This window comes from Eubalaena glacialis, chromosome X (assembly GCF_028564815.1).
Source record: "Eubalaena glacialis isolate mEubGla1 chromosome X, mEubGla1.1.hap2.+ XY, whole genome shotgun sequence".
NCBI lineage: Eukaryota > Metazoa > Chordata > Mammalia > Artiodactyla > Balaenidae > Eubalaena > Eubalaena glacialis.
The window spans coordinates 18,537,317-18,558,612 of NC_083736.1; the positions used below are offsets into that span (position 1 = coordinate 18,537,317).

General features: G+C 34.0%; 1 protein-coding gene across 4 annotated transcripts in view; it reads left to right on the top strand.

Annotated features, from left to right (window-relative positions):
* The window catches only part of CNKSR2 (connector enhancer of kinase suppressor of Ras 2), a 258,137-nt gene that overhangs the window by 150,538 nt on the left and 86,303 nt on the right, over nt 1–21,296 (top strand). For all 4 annotated transcript variants that reach the window (XM_061177887.1, XM_061177888.1, XM_061177889.1 and 1 more), the window contains 2 exons: nt 2,591–2,724; nt 7,376–7,587. In XM_061177887.1, the coding sequence (XP_061033870.1) occupies nt 2,591–2,724; nt 7,376–7,587 (346 nt within the window). The remainder of the gene's footprint in view (nt 1–2,590; nt 2,725–7,375; nt 7,588–21,296) is intronic.

Consider the following 21,296-nt stretch of genomic DNA (forward strand, 5'->3'; position numbering starts at 1 on the left):
TAAATTTCCTGGAACGGGAAGGAACAAGTACCCTAAATAGACAATCCTGGTAATAGTCCAGGCAGAATAAAATATTTTGTTGGTCCTTACCTCACACTTCAGAGGTATTTAAAATATACTTGTAATCATTGACTACTGCTTCTCCTTTTTTCCTTTTTTCCTTCCTTCCTTCCTTCCTCTTTGTTTGGGGAGGGCAGGGATAGGTACTAACCAGGAGAAATTACCTTTAGTTCTACAGGTGGTAAAATAAAAGGAGAGAAGTCTTCAAAATAGAAGTAGTGACCCTAGAAAAGAAGAAAGAGAATAAAAATTTGTTAGATTATTTTTTTAAATGCTTGTGTTTTTAGAACTTGTTTTTAAGTTCACTTGTAGTGTTAGGATATTTTAAAATAAGAGCATATTAGAGCATTTTAAAAGCATACTGAATATAAGTTTTTCTCTCACAGTGCATCTGTTATAGAAAGTTTTGGCAAGTAATGTACTGTGTAATGAATGTTTTCTTTACATTTCTATAATGATTAAATTTTGGTTAGACTTGTTCTTTAATGTCATTTGTACTTAATACCAAGATGTCCTGACAGAGAGGAAACAATTATAAACAGAGTCACATCACAGATCACACTTGATCTAAAGGTCCTATCAAACCTCATAAATACACTACCATGTGTAAAGTAGATAGCTAGTGGGAACCTGCTGTATAGTACAGGGAGCTCAGCTCAGTGCTCCGTGACGACCTAGATGGGTGGGATGGAGGGGGAGTGGGAGGGAGGCCCAAGAGGGAGGGGATATAGGTATACATATAGCTGATTCACTTCAATGTACAACAGAAACTAACACAGCATTGTAAAGCAATTTTACTCCAGTTAAAAAAAAAAAAGGTCCTATCATTCAAAGATCTGTTGTAGAGGCATGTAATACATCCTTAGAAAGAATATAATTCTTTATTTCCTCAGGCTTCATGGTGTTCATCTGTATAGGTGACTCCTGATTACCTATATAAATTTCAGGATTTCCCATTGCCAAAATTTTTGTTTCTAAAAGACACGCATAGTTTAACTGGATGCTATTCCAAAATCAGCATAGTTAAACATAATAGTCTTTACTGTGTACTTTCAAAATATATCAAAATTCCTCAACATGTAAACTTCCTGACTATTTTTTTACATCATATAAGATAGAATATTGTAGAGTCCCAAAATAAATTATCAGTTATTTTTCCCTTCTCTCTCTCTTTCTTTAATTTCTATTTCACATAGATTAAAACTTAACTGTCATTTTGGCAGGATGTGTGATTTCGAGCTATTAAGGTGAGCTGTGTAAAAAGGAAGGTCAAAAACCATGAACTGAGTCATAAACTATGTAGCCTACCCCAGTGACCTACATTGTACATTGTATTTATGCTTGGATTTTTGAACAAATTTTGTTTATCTGTACAAAAGTATTGTCACAATATAAAATAGTTGTACTATGCCATTTTTTGAGTGTCCAGCAATACGTGTTAAAGTAATAGAACTATGGGTCTATATAGATATGCTAAAAAGTGTTTTCATACTGGCTAAAATGACAACATCTTGTCATGTGAAGATAGAGTTAATTTTGTGATCATTATTTTTGTTTGCAATTGCATTAAAGTTCTTATTTTTTAATATGTTATTGTATATGTAGCTAACCAGTAAGATCTGTAAGATAAACATGAAAATTTGTGAATTTTAGTTTCACTTTAGAATAATTTCTCGAACCACAATATCATTTCCAAATGCTGTGACGTTTAGAATTGGGAGTGCTCGTAAGTTAATGCATCCTGATGTATTGCTTAATTCAGTATATAGAGAATCTTAATTTTTTTAAAAACTTATTTAATAAGTAAATACAGGCATGAAAATGAGATCTGTAGGTATGCAACTAAAAATTATTTTAAACAATGGTAAATGTGTGTGCCTATGAAAAATGAAATGATTGTGTCACACTAATCACCATACTTTTGAAGATGTACCATAAAATGACTTTGAGAGGACAGTATTGTTTATATTTATGAAAAAAGTACATTTTCCTTGAAAATATTCTCTCGTATTGGCCTTTCATACTCCATTTTTGTAAACTTTTTTGAGAATCTGTCACGTTCTACTGACTTAGGAGTGTAATGTATCTTTTTTGGGAAACGATCTGAATTATCTTTCTTGTATACCAGTCAGGATGTGAGTGAACTAATTTTTTTGGAAGTTACTCTTTATTATCTTTCTTTCAAAAGTGGGATTCTAACAAAGCAAATTTAAATACGTTTCTGACTGTGAGATAAATCTCCCCATTATGAAACACTGCATGATAGATTTACCTTATAAATAGCTTTTACGCGGTTATGCCATACAATAAGGTGAGTTAGGAACTAAGTGAAAACCTCTAAAGCCATAAATTTTTTGTTTTTGGAGACTCAAAGGAATATCCATGTGCTAAATAACATGCTTCTTGATTTCAGCCAAGTTCAAAAACTTTGTAGAAATAGATCATTTAAAAATGATAACTATGTGTCATTGTTGTTGTTGTTTTGTGTGTTGTTTGTGTGCGTATGTATTTTCTTTTTCATTTTAACCAGCCTCTTATACCTAGAAGTCCCACAAGCAGCGTTGCCACGCCTTCCAGCACCATCAGTACACCCACCAAAAGAGACAGTTCCGCCCTCCAGGATCTCTACATTCCCCCTCCTCCTGCAGAACCGTATATTCCCAGGTATAAAACTAACCATCATGTTGTTCTACGTAGCTTCTAGCTAAAGACTAACCTAAGTGCATGTAAACTGTGAAGTAAATTCTCACGAAACACCTTGAACATTTTCTCAGTTAAGAATTCTGAGCACATTCTGGAAAATCATTGCATTATAGAGACTGTGCTCTAGTTAATAATAACAATAACAATAATTTGTATTAAGCACTCTACATTAAATATCTTATAAGCATTATTTCACATAATAGGAAACTAATATAAAATAACAGCTAAGATTATTTTAGTAAGTAAAAAATAAGTGAGGCTCTTTGGTAAGAAGCCCCAGGAAATCTCAAGTTACTTTGAAGCATTTCATACTTTATTTCTAAAAGAGAAAGTTAGAGATAACTTCTGTGCTTTCTTAAATGTATGTAATGAGGAAGATTTTTTTTTCTCGGATGATGATGAGGGAGAGTGTTTCTTCCCCCAATACCTCTGTATCTACAGTTTCCACTTGGTTAGTTCATTAGTGTTTCTTTCAGAAAGTAGAGAGAGTTTGCAAGAGAATGAGTTGCCTTTAAAGTCTATTTTCAGATTTCTGGAGGCTGTATCTCCATTTCATGTTCCAAATTCCTATTTGAAATTCTTGGCAGGTGGAAGACTATAACTTTGTGCCATCATGCATTTTGTCCAAAAGCATTATGATTTCCAGCCTTGTGGAATACAAAAATTATGGAAAAGGGCCAGCACTAAATGGGGATAATTAATACCAATCACAAAGTATTTGATTCAGTTTTTAAATTAGTTGTGCAGTCATTCAAAAACAATAATTTAAGGTCTCTTGTTTTCAAGCTATACTTAATATTAAAATTCTTTAATAAATAAAAGTACTGAAATTCCTTGTTTTAATTAATTTTCACTATTCTTTACTTTAGTACACCTAATGTTTCATTCTGTTGGATATGATGGTACTGACATTTTACCATCTAAATGCTACATGACAACATGGCATGTCTGCAAATACTGTGTTGTCATCTAGTAATAAAACTCCAGTCAATTTTATTAACATTTTAGGTCTTTTTTTTGAGAATTAAATGTGGTTGTGAGAACATGGTTTGTGAGAAGATACAATTTACTAAGCTGGCGTTTCAAAAATCATTCTAATATATAATTTACAGTCTTACGTTAAATTTACAATCAGATGTACAAATTCATCTGATATCCTAGTCAAATTCAAGTTGAATTTTAATTCTATTAAGATAGTGTCAGACTTTTTGAATACTCTTGTAAGAGGAGCAATAAAAGCATGTGTGTTTCAAATAGGAAATGACTCTTTTGGTTTGTTTTCATTTTAATGGGAAAGATTTTTATTTCAGTGCAAATGATTATTTAAAAGACCTTATTCTTCAGAGGGCTACATGTACAGATAAACGTCAGAAAATTATTTTTAGCAAGTCTCTGCGGTTTTTTGATGTTCTTTCCTTGTCTCTTGGATAGGGAGGAACTTATAATAAAGAGAGTATTTCCTAGACAGAATGTATTTAAAATGTACTCCAGAAGACAAAGGAGTTAAAGAATCCAGTTCTGTCCTCTAAGTGTGGTGCAGATATGATGAAGGCAATATATTGAAGTCAATAAAAAGCTTTAAACATGCTGTTTACAAAAACAGGAGAATGCAAGAGATTGAAGTATCAGCATAGTGGTACTTGTTTTGGTAGTATTGCTTGAACGTTCCATACTTTTCAGTAAAATTCATAATTAGGGTATTATCTGTCGCCTTAATTGATTCTTAGTCTAGTGTGTAATTTAACAGAATGTTCTAAATACTTTTGAGTCAAATTATTAGTTACCTAGTCACACAATCGTTTGATATAGCCCAGTTAGAAAATATGTGCGTGAGAGTCCCTTTGTACCACAGCCTCATATAAATTATCTGCATTTTCTGGTTTGACTTGAAGTTATAGTCATAAAACTTTTTGCATTTGTCATTCTTTTATAGATACAGCTGTGGCTTTTTTTTTCTCTTTTTGAGGATGAATGAGGCTCACCTAATTTAACTCATCTGAACGTTTATTTTTTCCTACATTAAAAACTTTCGTTTATGTAGGATAGGCATTTTGGTGATAATTTGAATTGTAAATAATAAAAGCTTTCTCATCTTAAAACCAAAAAACCTTAAAAATGGTAGGACTAGTTGTCAAATTAGGTAGACTTTTTTTCATGTGATTATAATTCTTTGAACACATTTATTCCAGAAAAAGAATGTGATTGCAAAAGTGACTTTTTCTCTAAAAGAGAAAACACTCATGTATGTGAAGAGAGTGAAATTTGGTCAGTTTTTTATTATATGACTGTATACAATTTCATTATCATAGTATACAGTGAACTTTTGTACTTAACCAAATTTCTTTTTTTATCATGAAAACCAAGAATTTGTAGGTCTTGTACAACTATGAAGTTTAAATACTAATTTCTCTTATTAATTTTACTGTGAGCCATTAAATATAAAGATAGTCCAGTGAAGCAGTGCTCTAACTTTCCATCTGTTCCCTTAAATCCTTTTTAGAGCAAAAGTGTAGATTTATTATATATATGTATAGATGTATAACATTAATAAAATTTTTATAGCAGTACAAATTAATATGTTGAGTTATTCAGGGTCTCATAATGTGAGTACATATACACACAGGCACACCCACTTACATACGCAATACATGTACCAATTCATTCTACTGCAAAGTTTGGTTTTGATCTGTACTTTTCTTAATTCAACTTTATTGAATGCATTCCATATAGATATGTCTAATAAATCTTCTTTGTTGGTAGAAGGCCTCTCTTTCATATCATTATAGAGTAAGGAATACCAGCCCTTCCCATTTTCTACCACAGGGTGTGTCCTTATAAGTAGAGCATGGTGAATTAACTAGGGCTGAATCACCCTCTGATCTCAGCTGCATTAACATTCATGTCACAGGCCTGACAGAAACGTCTGCCCATTTATGGATAGGCATAACCTTCCCCAGTGCCCCAAGTTCATTAGGGCTGTTTCCAAGCTAATTGCAGTGTCAGTTTCTTTTTGCTAGAGGACTAACTAACAAAAAGCGCCAGGCAATTTGTTCAGGAAAAGTTTTTAGCTAGCCGAAAATAAAATTGTGCCTGGATTTTATATTCATTTTCTTTGTGTTGCCTAAGAACTACTTTCATAGTTACAATTTGGTAATAAGAAATACTTTTATTTAAAAAAATAAAAGAGTGACAGCTTGCTGATTCAGTCAGTCTTGAGAATATTATTTACTACTTTCTACATAGTTCAAATAATAGGAATATAGTTCTCTTCATTTGGACAAACCCAACCTAGACATTTGTATACTGAGAGAGAAGTAGAGTATACTGTAGTGTAAAAGTATAATATTTTTGCTGAACTGAAACTCATATTTTAGAATTGACATTAGATTTATAAGCTCATCACCATCTCATAAGACTTAATAGGTCACTTAAAAATTTGTTATTTTTGTCTGTCTTGTTATAATTCAGTTTATTCTGTGGATTTAAGATTTCAATCTTGGCACTTAAAATTAAATTTTATCTGGTTTGATAGTATTCATGGCACTGTTTAGGGTAGAACTGGAAACAATTAAGAACTAGGAAGGAATAAAATTAGTGATCAACAAGGAAAGAAACATTGCATTTACATCCATAGTCATGTTCTAGAATATGAGCTTTTCTAGCAGAAATTTTATAGCTAGTCAGTGAAATTATCATAAAATAAGCAAGGTTCATTTTAACTAATCCTAAATGGAATATTTCTACCAAAATACCACTCATTATTGTCCCAATCACCTGGGCTGTGTGATTAATATTTACTATGTGTGAGTAACAGTTTTAGGGATCCCATAAATTTAAATTAGAGATTTTTCACTTCAGAATCCTATAGAAAAAAAAAAAATCAACTTGCCATCATCTTAAATCCCATTTTTAAACTCTATATATGATAAGGTTTCTCCACCCTCTCTCCACAAGAAATGTTGCTGATGTGTAATTAAATTTTGATATATCCATTTAGAATGAGTTCCATGAACATATCTTTTTTTACTATTAAATGAGATAATACCATTTAAATACAGAGAATAATTCTTTTCATTAAGGTTTATTTTAAATTAATAACAAGCTGTTTGAAATTCGTACACCACCAGTTTATATAGTGCTAACTTGGTTCTTAAGGTCACAGTACCCTCACAGAAGTGGCAGTTCTTAAATACATCTTTGTTTTTAAGCAGTGCAAATATTACCGTGAATCAGTTGGATAAACTGGCAGAAGAAAGCTACATTGTTAGCACTGTTAACATTATACCTATTTTCTTAAGCACTAAAAGCAATTTATGAGCTAAGATGATTTCTTTTATGTGCCATAGTATTGAACATGGACTAGAGCAGGAGTTAGAAGATCCATGGCCCATGTCTAGCTGTGTAACCTTTAAGCTAGTCATTTAACCTCTCTGAGCCTTGGCATTTTTTTTCCTGCAAAACAGGAATAATTTAAAGTTGCCCTATAAACCTCAAAGAAAGTTTGGAAAGATCAGAAGATATATAGGAAGGATATTATTACTACTTTAGACTGTCTCTGTCATTTTACCACTGTAACACTTTTCTACATTCTTCTCCTTTACCCTTTCTTTAGGGATGAAAAAGGAAACCTTCCTTGTGAAGACCTCAGAGGACACATGGTGGGCAAGCCAGTTCATAAGGGATCTGAATCACCAAATTCATTTCTGGATCAGGAATATCGAAAGAGGTTTAATATTGTGGAGGAAGATACTGTCTTGTATTGTTATGAATATGAAAAGGGGAGATCAAGTAGTCAAGGAAGACGAGAAAGCACCCCAACTTATGGTAAGAGTTCTTCTCTTACATTGACGAAAGAGCTTATGTCTGGTATGGGAATCTCAATTTCTTTTCCTAGGCTTTTGGGTTGTGAAAATTACTTGATAGCTTTTGAATCTTTATAATTGATCTGTGTCTGTCGTGTGCTTCCAAGTGGAATCTCAACAATATGAGGCATGACATTAAAAATTATTCTAAGTTTTCCAAAAATAAGCAAGAAGAGTAGGTAGCATTTTAACTCATTAATGATTTACGGAAACCTTTTTGACTCACATGTAATTTTTGTAGATCAGGTGTTGCCAAACTGGACTAGTTCAAGGGTTTTTTTTCCCTTTTATCAATGAATATTTACTGTTAACATGACTTATTTAAAATAAAATTTCCTTATTTCTCAGGTATTAAAAAATCTTTAGATGGACTTTTCTGGGTAAAATCTCATCTCAATTTTTGTTTTTTATAAGAAGCTGTAAATTTTGAGTGGATTTTAAATAGGAAGGACATAATGTATTTAAAGCAAAGATGGGCCTAGAGTTACCATGTCCCAGGATTTTTTATCTGACTCCTGTTTTTCCATGCATGACCAAGAAAGTAACCCAGTCACAAATACTTAAAATTGATATAGTGTAGCTGAAAGATTTGCAGATAAAGTTGCCTAAAGTTAAAGTAGTAACACCTATGGTCCTATTGCAAGAATGAGTGTATTGAACTGGAATTCTTTGCTCCTTCCTTTTCAGTTTTGGGGGAGGGGCAGGATCCTTGCTGATTAGTCCAGACTTGATCAGTGGGAGCTGAGCAGAAGGAAAGTTGTTTCTAACTTTCTCTTTCCACCTGCCTCCCTTACTTTTTCACTATGGCCATATGCCTCCCTCCTGTGGTTCCGAAAGATTACATACCTTATTACCCACGCCCTATTTCCTTACAGCTCTTTGGTAATAATTATGTATGAAAAGTTTTGGCCAAACCGATCCTAAATAATAGGAACCGTACCTATCTTGCTTTGTGTTATTCTCTGTACATGTGCTGTTTTATCATGTGCTTCTCCTCAATTATACTACTCTGGTGGCACTTATTTTGAACTGTCATAAATTGAAGGTATTTGCACCTTTGCTTTTCTCCACTATTATATTGTAAACCTCTGCAGTATAGAGGCCTGCCATCTTTTTATCCCTGCCCCTGCCCCATCACATGAGATTTTTATTTTTGTTCATTCGTTCCACAAGTACTTATTGACTACCTATTATTGGATAGGCATTAATGTATATCAACTCTTCTTTTGTTATGTCCCAGAATTTTCTGGCTATTTTCTACTTGTGTTGAAGTAGATAAGAATGTTTAATTTAAGGGGAACTTATAGTCACCAGATGAAGTTGATTATTGACAGCTTTATAAAAAAATAGTTTACTAAGTGCTTACTTAAATGGCTATGAATTGTTAGTTCCTTCAGACTATGGTTTAAAGCACCTAGTGCTATCATGTTCCACAGATCATATCTCTTCCAATAAAATAGAATACCATTTAAATTTTAGAAAAAGTAGATATCCTATAAGATACTTGATGTACTTTTATAAACCACTTAGGAGAAAAGAAATGTATATATGCTTAAAAGAAGGATAAGGAAGTAAAAGCAAAAGTTCTTTTACTTTTGGTCATATAGTCTGAACTTTCACTAGAGATACTTATAGATACTTCAGTAGAGATTCCCTGGCACAACTTGAAAGTTGTTCCAGGTAACTAGCAGTTTAATTTATATTTACCTTTTTAAAATCAGCTCTTAAATAATAAAACTTACCTTTCACATATGTGAATTTGTGGCCATAGTATTCCCAAAGATTAATTCATTTGTTAACTCATTCAGCTAATATTAGTTGTGTACATCAGGTCAGCCAGGCACTTGGGATGCAAAGATGGATAAAACATAAATCTTCCCTGGAAGGCAGTCACAATGCAGAGGGAAAAAACAAAGAGATGCAGTGCAGCCACTTTAGGTAAGTAGGAAGGTGTGAACAGAGTGCTGCAGTAGCCTGGGAGCTGAAGCCCCAGAGTCTTCCTGGGAAGTCACATAAATAAAAGTGACATTTATGCTGAGTTTTAAATGATGAATAGTCATCATCCAGGGTTTCTAAATGCTAGTTATCCCCACTAAATACCTGACACCTTCTGAAACCTAGATCTGAGATCTGAGGGTTTATATAAATCTCCCAGCCCAGACCGTAAAGGCCCCAAGTAACTTCAAACCTTAATAAGCAATAATCGATGACAACTTCTTTATTTAACCTATAAAATGGTCCCATTACATGGACCCCCAAGTGTGACAATATTCTCTTGGATTTAAAAACAATGATAATGAAATACTTGATCCTGCTGAAGTATATTGAAAAAAAAAAAACCCTGAAGTTACAAAAAAGTCCACATTTTATATTTTCTGAAAATGACAGTAATTTAACCTGTTAGCACTTGTGTAATGCCTTAAAAGGCATTGTATAAGTCCTTTAGCCTTACAGTGTTCAACTTAGTTCTTAGTTACAAATACCCTTATCTTCAAGTATGTGGACTTAGTCACCATTACTACCTATTAACTTCCCAACTTACCTGTTTACTCAAAGAGGTTTATAGTTATAAGAGTCTAAATAGGATTTTGAGAAGCAAAGGAGAAACATGATACAGTTTTTAGTGTGTGCTTTTGGTTTCATTCATATGATAGATATATAAGACAAAAATATTTAGGGAAGCTCTGTTATTAGACACTGTGACAAAGAAACAGATGGAAAGAAAAATACTTGAAAATATCCTAATTGTGAGCTTTAAAATGTATTGATTAACCAAGGTTCTCATTTTATATCATGAACCCACTCTTTGTGGCTAAGAGTGAATTAAAAGATCAGTTATTTGCCCTAAGCTGTAAATACAGTATGGATAGACAGTGGATGGCCCGTCTAGAAAATAAGTAAATAATACCTGTTGAGATTTATGTATGCCAGGCACTCTTCTAAGCATTTAAAAGTCATTAACCCATTTAATCCTCACAACAACCCTGTGAGGTAGATACTAATAGAATCCTCACTTTACAGATGGGTTAAATAACTTACCCAACTAGTAAGTGGTAGAGCTGGGATTAAATACCCATGGATATTTGTTGACTCTACCAGTGGTACTAGATAACTAACTATTATGAAAATAATTTGCAAAATTGTAGGAAAATAATTTCCAAAAATTTCATTACCCCTTCCAAATTCAAGCATTTGATTTCAGGCAAGCAGAACTAGATCTGATTGTATATGTTCTTCTATATGTTTTGTATTTCCTGACACTATAATAAACATGCATTTACATAGACATGGCCTTAACACACCTTAGGAAAAGATAGCTAAATTGAGGGGTACAGTTAGCAGCAATGCGTATGCCCTTTTTAAATGAGAGAGCATATAATAGGTTTTAATTTCCTAAAACAATAAACAAGAATGATTTCTGGAAATACAGATATAGTAGGTGAGGCAACCTAGATTAGTGATTGCTGGCATTGGCTTTATCATCAGCCATACTTGGTAATCCTGACTGCCATCTAATTACTCCAGTGTGACCTTAGGAATGTTACTCAAGGCCTCAATTTTCTCATTTGTTAAATGAAGATGATAATATCTGACTCATAGACTTTTTGTGAGAATTTAATGACAACACACTGTAAATTGCCTAGAAAGTGCCCAGTATGTGCTAGATATTTCTTTTCACTGTTGTCATTATTACGTAGAGACTTTAATGTTGCTGAGAAAATAGATCTTGAGTGTTTTTACCACAAAAAAAGGGTAACTCTTTGAGATGATAGATGTGTTAAATAGCTTGATTGTGGTAATAATTTCACAGTATTTACATATAATATCAAATCATCATGTTAATATATGCAATTTTTATTTGTCAATTATACCTCAATAAAGCTAGGGAAAAAAACAAAGAACTGAAATATCTCAACAGGTAAATAATAATAATATGAGCCATTTAAAAGTCTTTGAAGAATAAGATGGAGTGAATAAACAGAAAGTTCAGGAAAAAGAAAAAGAAACTTTAATGTGAAAGTAAAAGGGTGAAAAAGGATAGCATTAAATCACTTTAACTATTTGGTCTCATCTGCTCATGCTTCAAAGGCAAAGGTTCAAATTTGATGAGATCAGTTGCTTGGCAACTTTTCAGAATGGTAATATTTCCCATCAGCTTTCCCTTTTCACTGTTCACAGACTCCTTGCCCTTGCTGTTCCATCACAGCACATTTCTGTGCATAGAAACCTGCTAAAAGGTAGACACAGTTGGCTGAGTCCCTTTGTGGTTGTGAGTGGTCATATTTTATAAGAATAGGATAAAAACATATTTTTTACAATAATATTATAGAATAGTATTGGTTTGAAGGAATTCACACCTTTTCTGATTTATTGAAAATCCAGGACCTCACAAAAAGCACATGAACGAATGCAAGGTTGGTATTTTACAAGTGCTCCTCAGAAATGTTATTTGTACACACTGTGCATTGAGGAAAATTAATTTCTGTAATATTATACCTGAACATTTTCCACTGGAGTAGTTGGGACAAGAGAAAACCAAATACCATGTCCCTTTTATCCACATGAATAGCAAATGGCTTCAAGTGATTTAACAGTAGCATGGTGAAGGACTTATGGGCAGTGATACTGTGAACTGAGTTTTATCAGTGTGAGGTAGGGATATGGTCTGAAGGTTCCAGGGTCTCTCATACTTCAAAATCACCTTTCTCTGTCTTACAACTTCATTCTATCTTTTGGGCAGTTAAATTATAATTAATAGCATTATTTCAAACATTTCTTAAAGGTACACATAATACATTCACATTTCTTTATTTCCAGATAAAAGCTTGTTCCCTTTCCTGTGATTTTTGAATATAAATTATCTTCCTTATCAAATAAAAGTTCAGCTGTCATTCATCAGCTATGCTAGAGAGAAAAGAAAATGGGATTCTAACCACAAGAAATTTCTGTGCTCAAGTAAAACGCACTACTTCCAAAGCAGAACTAAACATAGAAATAGAAATTAGTGAATCAAAAATTCAGAAATATGAGATATGTACTATACTCACAGGAATTCTTATTCCTTTGGACTTATTTAATACACTTCATAAAGACTGCATGTTACTTAGCTTCACAAAATAATTTTGAATATCAAGCTGATGGTGATAAGGGACCATGTAACTGATGGAAAAGTAGTTCAGCAATATTTTGGCATAGAAATAGAAAATAGTCTGTTCCTAATGTAAAAATTAGAGTAATCACCTAGGGAAGGCACTCTTCTTTAATTTGTATAATTTTACTGATAGAAATAGAGCATGAGTTTTGAGGTCAGATAGACCTGAATTTGGCGCCAAGGCTTGGCCTTTAATAACTGATTGACCTTGTAATTGAGCCTTAGCCTCACTGTGTTTTTGTTTCCTTATCTGTAAAATGGGATAGCAATACTACTTTTAGTGTTTTTGTGAGCATTAAATGAGATACTATATCTCAAGTACTTAGCACTGGTCTTGCCTCATAGAAAGTACTCAAGAAATGGTGCCTAGGGACTTCCCTGGTGGTCCAGTGGTTAAGACTTTGCCTTCCAATGCAGGGGGTATGGGTTCGATCCCTGGTCGGGGAGCTAAGATCCCACATGCCTCGCCGGCCAAAAAACATAAAACAGAAGCAGTATTGTAACGAATTCAATAAAGACTTAAAAAAAAAAAAGAAACCATGCTTACAAGAAATGGTGCCTAAATGGCATAATAAATTACTGCTGCTCATAAATAAAAGTGTCTCAAAGATTCTGAAGTGCTGATGGATCAAATTAACACTTCCTCCTTTCCTGTGGAGGGACTTAATAAAGAACAAAAGGAATGGAAATATTCCCTCGGTTTGGTCCCTCTACCTACCCAATAAATAACCAGCCATTTAAATCGTACCAATTAAAAGAAATATAGAGTTTGCTTGTCTCTTTTGGTTTGGTTTTGAAAAGTAGAAGGAAGAGCATCAGATAGCTCATAACACTAGAAACCTTCGTGATCCAAGTCTTCTTTTAAGTTCTGTTATTGAAATCACTACCTCATATGCTAGGCAGAAGGGCCTAGTTATAACCTCTCAGCATCAAAATTTTGAAAACAATTCAAACCCCACACCTTTTTAAAGTTTAAGATTAGTTGCTTTTAAAAAAGGATAGTGAAAATAATATGTGAAATAAGTTAAATAGTTGGAGACTTTCAAAGAATTGAAACCTGGCAAGATCAGATTGCCCTGAAAGAATTGAAGGTACTAGGTAATAGATAAAACAGTAAGCTTAAGAAAAAAAAAAAAAAACTTTTTTAATAAAGTTCCAGAATATTAATATGTGGATAAAAAGGAAGGATTAGCAAACCAAATCAACAAAGCTGATGCAACTATTAGAGGAAAAGAAAAACTCTTCAAATGAATTAACACAAAGATATTAGTGCTTCCCTTAAAGACAAAATGGGAAAGCCAAGAATAGAAACAGTCCAACTCAGAGATTCTCAACTGGGGTCAGTATTGCCCCCTAGGGGCATTTGGCAATTTCTGGGGACATTGGTAGTTGTCATAAATGGGAGTCGAGGTGCTACTGGTATCTAGTGAATAGAGGCCCAAGATGTTACTAAACATCCTACAATGAATAGGACAGCCCCCAACAATAAAGAATGATCCAGTCCAAAACATCAAGAGTGCTGCTGTTGAGAAACCCTAGCTAAATTAAGAAGAATCAGTTGCAGACAAATTGAATACAGAAGCAGATGTGTATGACTAGAAAATCAAAGAGCCCTTGTATGACATAGGGCCAATTGCCTTTTTTGTATTCAAAGAGTCTGGGAACTTATTGCTCTGGAAAGATAGACCTGCATTTACTCAAACTTAGCATATTCTCTGAGCAGAAGTAGTAAAAGGTTGTGAGTATCTGAGATGACTTACCCTGCTCTATAGTAGAAAACCTAATCCTGACATCCCCTGGAACAGGAGGGAACTCATTGTCCCCAGTTGAAATCGGAATGCATTTTCCCTCAATGGGAAAAAGATATAATAAATGACAGCAAGGTGAAATTTAAATACAGTGGTTAGTGTCTGCTTTCAAATCACAATGTGGCTTAAGTAATCCAGCATTTTCCTATGTATGTTCTTCAGATCACTAGTCCTGAGAGAGAATCTTTGTAAGTGAAAGAGGTTACGTGGTTAAATAAGATTGGGAAGCTCTTGCATATTTTATCCCCCTCTTGGAGATTAATAAATGCACATTAGCATACTAAAGGCCTTGAAAATCTTGTTGAATTGGGGTTAGCTTATTGTTTCCCACATGTATTTGTACATTGCATCTTTTTTGGTTTTGGTCACAGAATACTTATTAACCTCCCAATGGAACTAATGTTTGAGGAATTATATTTTGTAAAGGCTGAAATAGAGTTTCAGCTCCTCTTAAAGACCCATATACCAGTGATAAAATTTCTTTGTTTTAAGTTGCAAACAGCTGACCTAACAGATAAGCATTTGGAAAAGCCTCTTTTCTTAACTTGAAGTCTGCCCCAGCAGACAGCTTGTTGAATGTCATCTTCATTTTTATTGTGCAGAAAAGCCATTTTCTAGAGTAAATCTTATTTGTGATGAAAGTCCAAACTAAAGTAATAAATATTAACTGGAAAGATCAGTGCATGGCTTCTCATAGAATTACTGGTATCACTGCAAAACAATTTGCTAGAATCATGAAGGAAATAGAACCCTGGGGATAGAAAATGTCAAGTGTTAAATCCAATCTTGTTAAAAGAGAGATGACTAAAAACTATACACTGATTATCTTAATGACTGGAGACATTAGAGGAAATAATTAAAACAATATACAGCCATTTAAAAGTATGACAACCTAGCATCACTTTATAAATAACACATCATGTCAAACCAGTTTATTTTCCATCTTTGTTAAGGGATGGACAACAAATACAGTTACATCTACAGTTTATGTTCTAATCCTCCATTAGTTCTTTACCTAGCCTTTAAGAACTTTTTGCAAGAGTTGCAAACTGGCTGGGAGTATACTTTTTTAAAAAGCAGTAATCATACATGTCATTGAATTATTTTTGAAGAAAAATGAATTGGATTTTTGTGTAATGCAATGGGCTTGAATTCATCACTGAGGCAATTTAATGCAGTGAAAAGAGTACTGAAATAGAAGTTCAAAGTCTACATTCACGGGCTGACTCCAAAACTAATTATCGGTGAAATCCTAAGAAATTAACTGTGGTGTGTGTGAAGTTTTTCATCTCTACCTTTCTTGCTAACTTCACTGACTAATATGATCCCAAAGAGAAAAATACGTGAAAGGAATTATAAAGTTATTATGTCGTTTTGTTTATTTCAAATGAGGGTCTTCAATTGACGGTCTTAATCATTGTCCTTTTCGCTTTTCATGAGAAGGGGTGACTGTCTTCTATATGTTGATAAGATTTTCAAGATACTGCTTTACTAAGATCTTTAAAAATAGTTTGCTTTAATTGTAGTTTTTAACTTGAAAATGGGATGTTTTTAACCAAATACTATTTACCCCACATCATCTTTCTTTCCCACAATTGTATTGCTGAGCACAGCAGGGGGCAAAGGTATTTAGCAGAGCTCATTGTTTTTTTACCCACCAGAGCCTTCAGAAGAGAACCCAGAACTCTTTTGCCACTTAGACAGTATTTAAACCATCTGAATCCTTCCCCGTCTCTATGCACAGTGGCAACATTTCGACTAAAATAACCTTTCTGAACTCCAGCGTGTACAGCACATTTGCTCTCTTGGTAGAATGTAATTTGATTCAAAATGTAATTAGCCTTGGAATCAAGTGTTAAAAGTTCCCTATAATTTTTGATGCAGTTCAAAATTTTCTCCTTCAACAATTTTTATGTGACTCCCCATTTAAAGTCTAGATCACTTTTAGGAAGCGATAGGAAAATTCACAAACAAGATGTAGCTTATTCTTTGAAATGAGATTTTAATTGTTTTTGTTCTCCATTAATGCAACTGAAACGATTTCAAATTAATAATCATTAGGTTTGTATTTGATTTATATTATAAGGCATTAAATCCAGTACTTAAATAATCATCACATTGTGATGTTTACAAGCCACTTTTTCCCCAAGCTCTTTTATCCAGAAATGAAATTTTTAAAATATGGCCCTAGGGATCAAAGTGCCCATTTTTACTTATTTTACTAGATCCAGATATGTTGCCTTTATCCTTAAAAAATTACTGACTTTCCATTTAATTCAATTTTACTCCTCTTTAAATGTGTGATTCTCTACATCACACGGGATGTTTTCCTAGAAATGCAGTCAACCATCTGAAAGCAATTTTTCTGTCTGGTATGTGGGGAGTTTGATGGGTGTATGTGGCATGCTTATAGCTTAACATTCCTTAATACACTCATATTCATCAAAATATTGGCTAAAATATTCAGAACAGACGTGTATATGTGTGTATGTATATATTTTTTCTCCTTAGCCTCTAGAGAAAGTTTCTTTTGTGAGCATTAAAGGGTATATCAGACGTAAGGAGAAATTTCTCTGCAGTCTTTTTTTTCAACTCTTTGGCAACTGTAATTGAGAAGATTACTTCTCAGATGCTGTATATCACCCTGAAACTTAATGATTTTAGCATGTTGGGGACAGAGTTTTAAAAAGGTAGGGGAGGGATACAATTGAAAAAGGCAGCAATTCAGTAGTATTTCAGCATATATCATGGGTAGCTTAATATGGGAATGTTTCTAGATAAGAAATCAGGAGGCAGGACTTCTAGTTCTGGCTTGATTACCAAACAGCTCTGTTAGGCTCACTTTGTTAGAATAATGAAAGTGGTTGGTCAGGTTCTTTAGAAGGAAGTGAGGGAGGGAAAGTGAAAAGGAGGGGAATGGAAAGTTGACAGGAAGGAAGGGGAAGGAAACTTTGAAAATAGAAACTAACGGTATAGCTTGGACCTTTTTAGTCCAATGTATGAGGAAGGTCCCCTGTTTACTTTCTTAACAAGTAATCAGTTAACAAATATTGAGCTGTTACTATGTTTAAGGCACTGTGCTAAGTGCTGGGAATACCACGGTAGACAGAGAAATTTTTGTTCCTTTGTGAAATTTACATTCTAGAATAGGGACAGAATTGAAGCAACTAATTTTTTTTTTAAATTTATTTATTTTTGGCTGTGTTGGGTCTTCGTTTCTGTGCGAGGTCTTTCTCTAGTTGTGGCAAGCGGGGGCCACTCTTCATCGCGGTGCGCGGGCCTCTCACTATCGTGGCCTCTCTTGTTGCGGAGCACAGGCTCCAGACGCGCAGGCTCAGTAGTTGTGGCTCACGGGCCTAGTTGCTCCGCGGCATGTGAGATCTTCCCAGACCAGGGCTCGAACCCGTGTCCCCTGCATTAGCAGGCAGATTCTCAACCACTGCACCACCAGGGAAGCCCTGAGGCAACTAATTTAATAAATACTTATTTGACTATAACTGGCATGCTATTTAAAAAAAAACTACAAAAGAAAATAAAAACAAACATAGAGGAACCCAACCCTAGAACAAGGTCAAGGAGAGTATCCCTGAGGAAATGACATTTTTGCTTAGCTCTGAAGGATGCATGTGAGTTTAGGAAGAGAAGAGGAGACAAAAACCAGAGGAAGACAGAATCCTGGGTGTCAGGTAAAGAAAGTGTTTCAAGAAGGGAATAATCCTCTGTGTCAAATGTTGCAGACAGATCAGAAAAGTCAAGGGTTCTGAGAATTGTCTATTGGATTTAGCAACATGGAAGCACTAGTGACCCTGACAATAGTAGTTTTAGTGGAGTTCAGGGGGCAAGAGCTTAATTGGAGAAGGTTCAAGAGAGAGGAGGAAATTCCACATATAAGTGAGATCATACAGTATTTGTCTTTTTGTGTCTGGCTTATTTCACTAAGCATAATGTCCTTCAGTTTCATCCATGTCATCACAGATGGCAAGATTTCCTTCTTTTTATGGCAGAGTAATATTCTATTGTATACATATACCACATTTTCTTTATTTATTCATCTATTGATGGACACTTGTATTGTTTCCATATCTTAGCTATTGTGAACAATGTTACAATGAACATGAGGGTGCAGATATCTCTTAGAGAGACTGATTTCATTTCCTTTGGATATATACCCAGAAGTAGGGTTGCTGGATCCTATGGAAGTTCTATATTTAATTTTTTGAGGAACCACTGTAATGTTTTCCATTGTATACTCGAATTTTGCTAACAGAGTAGATTTTAAGTGTTCTCACCACACATACACGCGCACACACATGCAGATGGTAACTATATGAGGTGAAGGATGTGGTAACTTGATTGTGATAATCATTTCGCAGTGTGTGTGTGTGTGTGTGTGTGTGTGTATGTGTATATAATCACATTGCAAACCTTAAAAAGTCATGCTGTACAGCCTTAATGTATAACATTTGAATTTGTCAATCATACCTCAGTAAAGCTAGGAAGAAAAAGAGGAGGAGAGAAATGGGAGACTGAGAATAGAAGTGAGACTTCAGGAGTTTTTCCCTAAAGGGGACCAGAGAAATAAAGTGGTAGCGGGGTGGCTGTTTATTGTCGAAGAAAGGTTTTTTTTTTTTTTTAAGGTTGGAGAAATTACAGCATGTTTGTATGCTAGTGGGAATCATTGGGTCGAAAGGGAAAAATTGATGCTACAGGAGAAAGTAAGGTAGAATTGCTCAAGAGATGCCCTTGAGTAAGAAAGAGGGAGTAGAATCCAGTGAACAGTCCAGTAATTTGGGATCTCCCTAATGTCTAGCATCCTTTCATTCAAGCATTCAAAAGAAATTTAATGAATACTTGCTCTGGGTCAGAATCTTTGCCAGGAACTTCCATAACAAAGATATATAAATTCCTGCCAAAAAGTAGAAAAACCCGTAAACAGACAGATACAATACAGTATAATTAAGGATCATATATACCAAAGGCACTAAGAAAGAGCTAAGGGAGCCCAAGAGAGTGAGCAATTAACTCTGCCAAAGAACACTGTAGCATTTGTAATAGCATTGAAAATGCTTTACTGTCTAAGGAAAAAGTTGGTTTATTTTTAAGCAATTCTGTACACTAGTATTAAAACATAGCAATTTCATACTAAAACAGAGTATTAGATCATTATAAGGCATTCCATCACATCAGTATTCTTTTTTTTTTTTCTTAGTAGATTACCAGTTTATTATAAAAGGATATAACTCAGGAACAGCCAGATGGGAGAGATGTACAGGGCAAGGCATGGGGCAAGGGCTTGGAGCTTCCATGCCCTCCCTAGGTGCGCCACTCTCCTAGCATCTCCACCTGTTCACCAGCCTGGAAGCTCTCCAAACCCTGTCCTTTTTTGGTTTTTATGGAGGCTTCATTGCATAGGCACAATTGATGAAATAATTGGTCCTTGGTGATTAAACTCAATCTCCAGCCCCTTCCCGTCTCTGGAGGTTGTGGGGGGGTGAGGGATAGGACTGAAAGTTCCAACCCTCTAATCACATGGTTGGTTCTTCTGGCAACCTGCCAATAATTGGAATACTGACCATTGTCTTTGCTTCCAACAGTGGATCCCTGTCCTACCCTATCTCGTTAATATCACTACTCTCCTGAATTATCTATTTATTGTTTCTTTGCTTTTTTAGAATAGTTTTTATCAATTTATATATGTCCCTTATAATATGCTGTTTAGTTTGGCTTGTTCCTGGACTTTCTAAAACTCCTATCTGCTTTTTTTTTTTAGATTTAATATATCTTTATTTTATTTTTTAACCATTTTTAAATTGAAGTATAGTTAATGTACAATGTTGTGTTAGTTTCAGGTGTACAGCAAAGTGATTCAGTTGTGTGTATATATATATATATATACACATATATATATATACATATATATGTATATATGTATAGATTCTTTTTTGAATTCTTTTCCATTATAGATTATTACAAGATATTGAATTATAGTTCACTGTGCTAAATATTCTTTAAATTATGTTTAGGGTTCTGTTTGTGTTTAATTGCAGCTAAATATAGTTCATTATTTTTAAAAAGCTACTTGCCATTAATTTCAGAATAAAATTCAAACAAAATCCAAAAGTATTTATCTTTGACCTCTTGTACATTTATTAGACTACAATAAGAAATACAGTGCACAATTCCTGCCTCTATAGAGATCTCAGTTAGAATGCTCCAGATGTGCAACAGATATGAAAAGCCAAGTAACAGAATAATAATTTAACTATGAGATACTAGCACAGATTTATCACAAGGTTTATGATGGCGTGTCAAATGAACTCTATAATTAATAAATGTTTCATGCTTAGAGGAATAAAAAATTTCTGTAAGAGGAAGTAGTCAGCAAAATTTTTAAATGGGCTTTTATCTTCATGTTTTTACTATATTCTTGAGTATTATTAATTTTTATTATGAATTAGTAAATAACGTTATTACATAAAGAGATACCTTTCAATTTTCCAAAGTATTTTTCAGAGATTTATTACTAATTTATGTACGATTACGTCGGAATGAATCAGATGTGTTTAATTTAATAAGCCTTAAAAGGTCATACAAGCATAAAAATACTTTGCCTGTATTAATAATAGTGTACGTTTGATTTAAATCTAGCAATAATAATGCATGTAGAACTCTTTTTCTTAGCATCACTGTAGCATAAAACCATAAAGATTT